Source organism: Eucalyptus grandis, chromosome 1 (assembly GCF_016545825.1).
Source record: "Eucalyptus grandis isolate ANBG69807.140 chromosome 1, ASM1654582v1, whole genome shotgun sequence".
In the NCBI taxonomy this organism is placed as follows: domain Eukaryota; kingdom Viridiplantae; phylum Streptophyta; class Magnoliopsida; order Myrtales; family Myrtaceae; genus Eucalyptus; species Eucalyptus grandis.
Genome location: NC_052612.1, coordinates 32,377,951 through 32,386,724, shown reverse-complemented (window position 1 = coordinate 32,386,724; position 8,774 = coordinate 32,377,951). Strand labels below are relative to the sequence as shown.

Below are 8,774 nucleotides of genomic sequence, written 5' to 3'. Positions count from 1 at the left end.
ACCTAAGACGCTCGACCGTTTATATTAATGATTTTTTACTAATATTAAATGTAATAATTCAATTGATAAAATATGAAGATATTTAAAAATTAATTGATATAAATAAAAATTTACAAGTATGTGATGGGTTCGAGATTTTTCCGATGACTTTCACTGTAGGATGAGTGGATCCCTCCAGCCGGTGAAAATGGCAAAAGCACGTCCGAACGGAAAACACTGCAACCTTTTTCACACTGATCACCGCCGTGAAAAGCTGCTGTTGTTTTGGCAAATAGGGACTAGAACGACCTCACGCTGTTCCTCGTCCGCTCCTAGTCTTATACACCTCCGCCGCATGTAGTGTTTGTTCTTATATAAAAAAACGATCTTGGTCCCTCGTCGGCACGGTCCTTGGAAAAAGAATATAAAAAAAAAACGAGTTCGAGCAATTCCCTGTCGAGTTCGATCGAACTCCATCGATCCAAGCAAAGGATCATGAGGGTGGCCCAGATCGATTCCTTCGCCCGGTCGGGATGCCTGATCCCGACCCGTCGCTCGAATCGATGATTCGGGATCGAGGGATGCTCGCCTTGCTCGCGACGGTTCGGATTCGCGCTCGTTCCTGATCCTGTCCTGGGGTCGTCGCCGATCGGCTCTCCCGGTGAGCGGCTGTCGGGGCTTTCGAGTTTCTCCTCGTTTTGGGATCGAATTTCTTTTGGGTCTTCGAGTTACTGCGAAATCCCTTTCTGGGCTTTGCTTCTTTTTCCTTTTGTCTGATTGCTTTTGGGGGATCTTGTTCGTTTTGCATTCTTTTGATTCCGATGATCCATCGTCGTCCGGAAATGCAGGTTGTAGCATTCCTGGCATCTGAATTGGTGTTGGCTTCTAGTCGCTCTGCTGAAAAATTCCGGTATTGTCTCGTTAAACCTATCACTGAGCTCAAAAGGTCGTAGCTTGGGACCGGAATTCGGCTGAAAGATCTTATATTTGGTGAAAAAGCTGCAGCAAGAACGACCCTTTAATACGGTGCAATCTTTGTTCTGGTGGTTATTCTATTTCACTGCCGGCGAAATCGCCTGTCCGCCCTGCATACATGGATGATCTCCCTGTTGAAGTGATTGGGAACATACTATCGCAGCTCAAAGCTGCGAGAGATGTCGTGGTTGCTTCCATGACTTGCCAGAAATGGAGAGAGGCTTGGAAGAAGCACCTTCGAGCGCTCTCCTTTGATTCCAATGATTTGTCCACGCACCATGGTTTCAACACGACCGAGCTGGAGATCATCATTACGCAGACCATATTCCAGACTCGAGGCCTGCGGTGTTTGACCATCTCAATGGAGGATGCGGATGAGTTTTCGGCAGCCCTGTGATCGCCTGGCTCATGTACACCAAGGAGACCTTGCGTGAGCTGTGTTATAACGTGAGGACGCATCCGAACATCAATATTCTTGAGAAATGCGGAAGGCAGAAGCTCGAAGTGTTGAAGTTGGCTCATAATTCTATCACGGGTATTGAGCTGAGTTATCAGAAGTTTCCTCAATTGAAATCGCTCTCTTTGAGCTTCGTCAGCATCTCGGCCTGGGATTTGAGCCTCCTCCTTTCTATCTGTCCAAAGATCGAGTCACTAGCTCTTGTTAGTCCAGATATCGCCATGTCAGAATTACAGGCGACTATGGAGTTGACAAGTCACTCGTTGAAAGAAATCCATGTGGAAGCGATAAGCTTGGATAAGTTTCTATTGGAGGCTGATAGCCTTCAGAGCTTGCACCTTCGAGATTGTAATCTTGAGGTTTTTGAGCTGATTGGGAAAGGGGCATTAAGAGTATTTAAGATGGATGATGTTAGTATTATACATCTCGATATTAGTGAAAGCATGGAAAATCTCGAGGTTGTGGATGTCGCAAACTTCACGGTCGTGTGGCCGAAATTTTACCAGATGATCTCCAAATCTTTGAAGTTGAGGACGCTTCGTCTATGGGGTGTTGTACTGGATGAAGAAGTTGAAGCTATGGATTTGGAGACGATCTCTGTTTACTTTCCTCGGTTAAGCCACCTAGCTTTGAGTTACGATCTCGGGGATGATGTTTTAACCCACTGTTTGCAGGGTTCGTCTAACTTGGAGAATGTGGTTGCGCTTGAACTTGGATGGACCATAATTAGCAACCGCTTCTCAGCATGGGTGGCGGAACTTCTCGAGAGATGCCCCAGATTGAAGAAATTGAAAATTTTCGTGGGTGTATCAGAGGCCAAAACAGAGAAAGAGCTTGGTATGCTGGGCAATTTCACCACGTCAATGATTCCTCTTATGAGAAAATATATGGAGGTAGAGGTTCAATTTGAGTTTGAATAGATAACATGTGAAGATCAGTTTTGATTTTTCAGGTCTCAGTTAATTTCTGGTTGGTACAGGACCTCAGAAATATTGCATTCTTTTTTGTTTCTTCAGTCCTATAGTGAACAAAGTTGCTATTTCTTTTGATGAGTTATATGCTGAGCAATATAGGATCGCGGTAATTCATTATGTTTGCCACTCATCCTCTTGCCCGGCCCCCATGGAAGTGCCCTTTTCAGTTTTCATTGGCTATGTGCTATTCTTGTGAGATCTGAAGTTTCGAGGACAATCTTCTCTGCATTTGTACTGTGGCCAGAACAAAGCTGTGTCGACAGCTTAGACCGTGCTATCATTGAAGAGATGGTTCCTGAGAGTTCAATTGTGGACGACCTCTAGTAACTTGACAACTAGCCAGATAGTCCCACCCTTCCTTGTTTTAAACCCCATGACCTGGAGATGGGTTTTCAAAATGATTATCCTGTGCTAGTTGTTGTCAGCATCATACTACCAATTGCAGCGACGGCAGTGGTCCTGGATAGTTTCTGAGATTTCTGGTTTTGAAACATGTCAGACCATCCTTCACCAAAGGAAGACTGGAGAGACGATCAAGTGCTTGCATTGGTAAGATCTCACCTAACGATAGGAGGCCTTTGACACTGGTGTTTCTGATGTATTAGGGCCTCCGATGGCCATGATTGTGGAATGTTGGGTTCAGCTGATTGGAGCATGGACGATCGCCAAGCGGTTATACGAATCTGTCATCACAATATGGAGCAGCTTGATAGAACTACCAGTGGATTTGATGGCTGGGATTGCAATTACTAACTGCCTTTGAGCAGCGCTTGGCTGATGCTGCAAACTTGACATTAAACCTGAAGGCGACTGGGTTCCCGACCAACTCTCCTAGACTTTGGGACATCAGCTCTCCTTTGGAGTCGACCTCGTCAGCTCCCAGGACTACATTTCATGGTAGATGTGCACGAGCCTGCGATTTTCTACTCAAATGAATGAGACAGGTCTGACTCTGAACGATTAAGGAGGCTATGATCTATAAGCGTCTGAGAAAGAGCTAGCAAAGGCAATGTTGGGTGTTCTTCAAGTTCGAATCAGTCAATGCCATCACCATATAAGCTTGCAACGAGCCAGAAGCCCGAGTGCTTGCGAAGAAGGTAAAGAACAAATCTGTCTCGCAACTACATACAGCTTTCTCTTTTCAAGAGTTTTAGAATATCTGTAACTCCTCTGCTTAAAGTTGGACCTTTTCGTGGGTTGATGAAACATACTAGAAGTCATTCAATGTCTCTCGAGCTGTTCTTACATTCTTGCACCATGCTTTCATATCAATTATGTTGAAATCCAAAAATGCAATGCAAAGCACCACCACACCCTTAAGAAAAGAAACAGAACAATATAACAAACCGGGACAGCGATTGGCACCGACGTCGGATTGGGTTTTTTGGGAATTGAATGAAAGTGAGAATTTGACTTGAGATGACAATTAATAACCAATGATGTAATTCTCCTTTATCAGCATCTCAAAATTGCACTGTCAAATCCAGAACTTTTCATCTGCATATTTCTTTTACTAACAACTACTACACAACATCAATTAGAAAATCATGCATACTCTCGGTTCATAACTATGGCCAAAAGAAGGAAAAAAGGGGAAGAGCGAAAAAAGAAAAACATTCTGTCGACACCTTCGACTGATACATCCTTATGATGACTGTACGGCCAAGTATTTCCACAGACCATGGGTTCCAACTTATCCTCTAGGCATCAGCTGACTATCCCGGTTGCGATCCTTCTCTCAACTCTTCAAGAGCTTTCCTGTTCAGATCCTCAATTTGCTGCAGAAGTTTCACTCATCAGGAACACGGTAAGGTCGGCCTTTTCAGTAAAAAGAAGAGGCTAACAGAATAAGCAGAGATCAAATTCGAAAGAAATACCAATTCACTTCACAAGGGGGAACTCAGGTTCCTCCTGATCATCTTCAGTTTCTCCTTCGCTCTGTATGCCCTGGTTTGACTTTGAGCTTTCAACCTCAGTTCTTCCAGAGACTGTGCAACAATCCTACCGACATGAGTGAACAAACAATCAAAAATAAAAGAAAAAATGATCATGCAAGAACTGACTCATATACAAGCAGTCCCCATCGTTTGGTTCCTTGAGGTCATTCTTCACATGTAAAGAAGACCGAATACATTGTCCTACAGAAAATTGTGTGTTCTGCAGCAAATTAAAATCACAACATCAAGTACCTGCTGCTTTCTCTTCTTCTCAAGCTCCGCCTGTATAAAGCACGTGGAAAGAATGAACCAGAATTAGCTCAACATAGATCAATTCCCAATATAAGCAAGTACCATAGATGCTGGCATTACCAGTGCCTGTTTAAGCTGCGCATTTTCTTCTTTTAACTGGTTTAACTCCGCCTCTAGTTCGACTGTATAAGCCTGCACAAGCATATAAGCAAGTGCCAGGGAGTACAAAGTCAGATCTTGACAATCACCAGGCAATATAGTGTGTGAATGTATGCCAGGTGATGCAGTAGCCAAACAATCAACGACCAGAGTCACCACATTCAACCCCCAACTATGCATTTGGCACACGCATTTCCATTCCGAAACAACCTCTCAGTTTGTGATTCCTTTACCAAAATGGAGACGATTTTAGATCAATTCTAACTTCTTGATTTTTTAACTAAACCAGCCAAAGTCCAATAACAAGTACATCTATGGATGATCAAATGAGATAATAATTCTGTCTCGTCAACCTTTCATGATTCCTTATGATTCCTTATTCAGGTATCAAACCATACACTTCGCAACACAAAATCTTCTGAAATACTATTGAAGCAAGCGCTTGTCTACTTGCCAACTTGCCAACTACAAATCCTGATACTAGCATCAAGAGCATCAAATACATATAATTTAGAACTAGCATCAAATACATATAATTTAGAACTAGTCAATATTAATCATCACTATGTTTCATTCTTCTGTGTAAGGTTGTAGCGCACTATATGAAGTTTAGAAACTAAATCATTGTAGCTGATGCATTCACTTCTTTATTTTGAGGCAGTACCCAAACTGTTAAGGAGATGTTAAGAATGAAGGACAGGAAACAGCACAATGAACAGAGCACTTCAAATTGATAGAGCACTTGTACCTGTTTCCTGGCTCTAGATCTCGCAGCCGATTCTCTATTCTTTATCATCCTCCTCTGTCTCCTCTCCACCACTTTATCCACTGGACCGTCAATTATCCTCTTCCTTCCTCCTCTAGCTCCCCCATATCCATCCCAAATTGCCCTCCAGAATTCTCAACTGGTGCGCCACATCCCATCTGAAGACACTGGACTCACCGGCAGTCCCATCCCCATTGCCTGACCTGCCCCATACGCACCGCCACCACTTCCGTTCCCCACCCTCTGACCATAACTTACTGGCATTGGTGCTGGCACATATCCACCATTCCTTTTCCCATTTGCCTGATACACTGATGGCTCTCCAATTGCAGCAGCCATTGGCTGGTATGGTACTGCATTGCAGCGGCTCCACCCATTCCCATTATGGGCCTGGGGACGAAACCGGGCCCAATTGACAGGTTGTTCGGGTACATCCCGAATGGCTGCTCCGGTGGCTGAGTTGGCTGCGGATGCGGCATGTGCTGTTCCCTAACCACCCCTGCCTTTATCAGGAAATCCTCCAACGTCATCTCTCCAAAGTCGGCTGGCGAGGTGTCCTCGGGATTCTGCACGTTGTTGCTTTGCCGCTGGCTCTGCTGGCCCTTGTGGATCTCGGACCACACCTCGTCCACCGTCTTCCGGCACAGCGGAGCGGGTAAAGTGAGTGAGCCTTGGCGGGGTAGGCTCTGCTGCTTGGCTATGCCTTTGCTGGTGGATGTGTCACCCAGGGTGGACATGTCACCCAGGGACACATGTTGATCCGCGATCTCTGTGCCGTTGTTGGTGATGTTATTGTTGCCAGAGGTGTTTATGGCTTGGTTTTCTTCGGCATTCCAGATGCTGGTGAGGAATTCATCCATGTTCATGGAGCCAAAATTCTTGCCACTCTCGCAGAGTGCGTGCTGGAACTCATCAAGGGTCAATGAGTAAATCGAGGATTGCCTTCCGAGGGTTGAGAATGGGTGGCTCTTGGGCTGTTGATCGATTTGTAATTGGGATTCTACCTCTTCCGGGCGAATGATTTCGGACTCTGAAACCACCATCTTGCGATCTGAATTGGATTTCCTTTTATACCTGCATAATAAAGAAAAAGCATATGGAAAAATAAGGCAGATTCTTAAATTTATTGATTGATAATGAATGGTAAAATGAATGACAGACAAGAGTTTGTCTGAAGAGGTAAGTGTTGCTGAGAAGGTAGACATGATTCCGGAATAACCGAGATCTTTCGAGGTTTGTCAGGTAATTTAACTCTACCAATTAATTCAGCGAAGAGACAGATCATTATCAGAGAAATTTGAGCTCGTTTTCTAACTCAAACAGAAGCATAAATGCATCAATAACTCGATTCATCGTATTAGACTGGACTATTCACATTTGAAGAAACAGTCAGGATCATGTGGGATTAAAAGAAATCACATGTTATGACACTTCCGCACTTTCTTGAGTTCTCTTAAAGACACAATTCCCGGAGCGAGTCTTTACTTAGTACTAACAGAAAGTTCCTAGCTGCACGAATTACCGATATTTGGGTCAACTGGGTCCTAGTAACCGTCGAAATCCTATTCAAATCTAAGATAGCACCAGATACTCTTTCTTAACATTTGCAGGATTCCCTCATTGTAATTTAAGTACTCAGAATGATGAAAACTCAAACGGAGTAAGGTTATCTGTAAAAGTCATATATATTCAAAAGGAATGAAAAGGAGTCTTATGATCTCAACATTTTCAGACAGGACCTGACCCAGAAAATGGCTAACCTTACAGGCACAAGGACTTCCATAAGCAAAACTTTCACTCATCCAGTCTTTGTTGGTGCATTAGGCGAAACATATTAGTGCTGTGCTCGAGAAATTTTGCTCTTGTACGAATCACACGGACACAAACATTCAGATCAGACATAATCAGCAACATTGGCTTTCAAGCTATGACAGATAAACTTGGCTGCTATGACTTGGTCATATACAACTGTGTGCTAAGTTAAAGATGTATACATATACAACTGAAAATGACTTTCTTATTTTTTTCCTTTTGCTAATACAGAATTGCGTACGACTCACTAACTCAATTGCACCACACATGAATATAACAAAAGGTGGGAGAAGAAAGGAAATACGTAGAATATATAGAAGGGTTTCCTCCTCGAAAGCGTGGATATAGAGACAAAAGGTGGTCCACATATAATCTTAACCGTTCGAGAATTGACATCGAAAATCTAGTCTTATCTAAACCATTAAATAACTAGTTCGTCACATCCAAAACGAGACATTATAGGCACTCGTTAAAAAAACAAGAAGATACTTTCCTCGTTTAGAAAAGTCCAATAGTCCCCTAATTATTTAGAGATCAAATCAACAAAACCAAGTGATCTAGAGAGAAAAGAAAGAGCGAGTTTCACAAGCAGCTGCTATCAATTCCTAGTCCTAGATTCCACCTTCACGGGAAGCTATATTAGTTAACAAACGATTAATATTAAGTACACAACAAGTGAAGATCAAGCAATAAGCAAAATGGGTAAAGAAAAACAGAAGCTTCAGAAAAGAGAGAAGAGAAGGGCGGAGAGATATTGCATGAGGTTTACCTGATTCAAATCAGATGGTATTATTGCAGAGCAAAGCAAGGAACAGCTGACGATGAGAAGCTCTCAGACGAGATTAAGATGTTCGACACTCCATCGGACGTAGAGCCCACATGTCATTTGGCTCAAAGAGTCGATCAAACCAGCCAATCTTCCACTCCTTTGCACTCAAGAACGTGGACTGGACCAAGACCTCTCCACTGGGCAAAGGAAAGAAAGAGAAGAACGTCGACTTCTTGTAATTTTCCTCGAACCAGCAGCAGAGGGTGGAGCTCTGATTTCTGGGTCGTGGGATGTCTGTTTTCTTCCTTCTTTTTATGTTCTCGTTGCCAAAAGAAGATCTTGCAAGTCTCGGACAAAGCTATATCGACACCTTGCGGGCGAAGTGGGTCCCCTCACAAGCGAGCGTGAGTCAAATGCCGTATCAGTCACTGCGCAGCCTCTCTTAACTTTCTGTTTATAGTAAGAAATATGGAGGGGCTCGAGCCCTCGACACGTCCACGCCAGATGTCGCTGCATTAGCCAGTTTGCTGGCCCCAGCCGTTCCCCATGCCCCGCGTGTATTCCCTTCACGAATAATTAATGGGTTTTTAAACCGAAAGGTGTGTTTTTGGTTTGATGGTTCTATCTGCAGTTTTGTGTGACCCTCTTAATGTTGACAAAAAAGGAGACATATGCAGATTTAAGAGATTTTTAA

The 8,774-nt window shown here is 43.5% G+C and overlaps 2 protein-coding genes across 2 annotated transcripts; one reads left to right on the top strand and one right to left on the bottom strand.

Moving 5' to 3' along the window:
• Positions 1-425: 425 nt before the first annotated feature.
• On the top strand, positions 426-2,467 carry LOC104438061 (F-box/LRR-repeat protein At1g67190). The gene is given in 3 exon segments (XM_010051139.3): positions 426-640; positions 828-1,343; positions 1,346-2,467. Coding segments are annotated over 2 exon segments (1,257 nt in total). The 5' UTR covers positions 426-640; positions 828-1,072; the 3' UTR covers positions 2,332-2,467.
• A 1,327-nt stretch (positions 2,468-3,794) lies between these two features.
• On the bottom strand, positions 3,795-8,377 carry LOC104438070 (protein ABSCISIC ACID-INSENSITIVE 5). The gene is given in 9 exon segments (XM_010051150.3): positions 3,795-4,163; positions 4,263-4,386; positions 4,575-4,604; positions 4,695-4,766; positions 5,482-5,589; positions 5,592-5,652; positions 5,654-5,858; positions 5,861-6,573; positions 8,081-8,377. Coding segments are annotated over 7 exon segments (1,278 nt in total). The 5' UTR covers positions 6,543-6,573; positions 8,081-8,377; the 3' UTR covers positions 3,795-4,163; positions 4,263-4,266.
• Between the last annotated feature and the right edge of the window lie 397 nt (positions 8,378-8,774).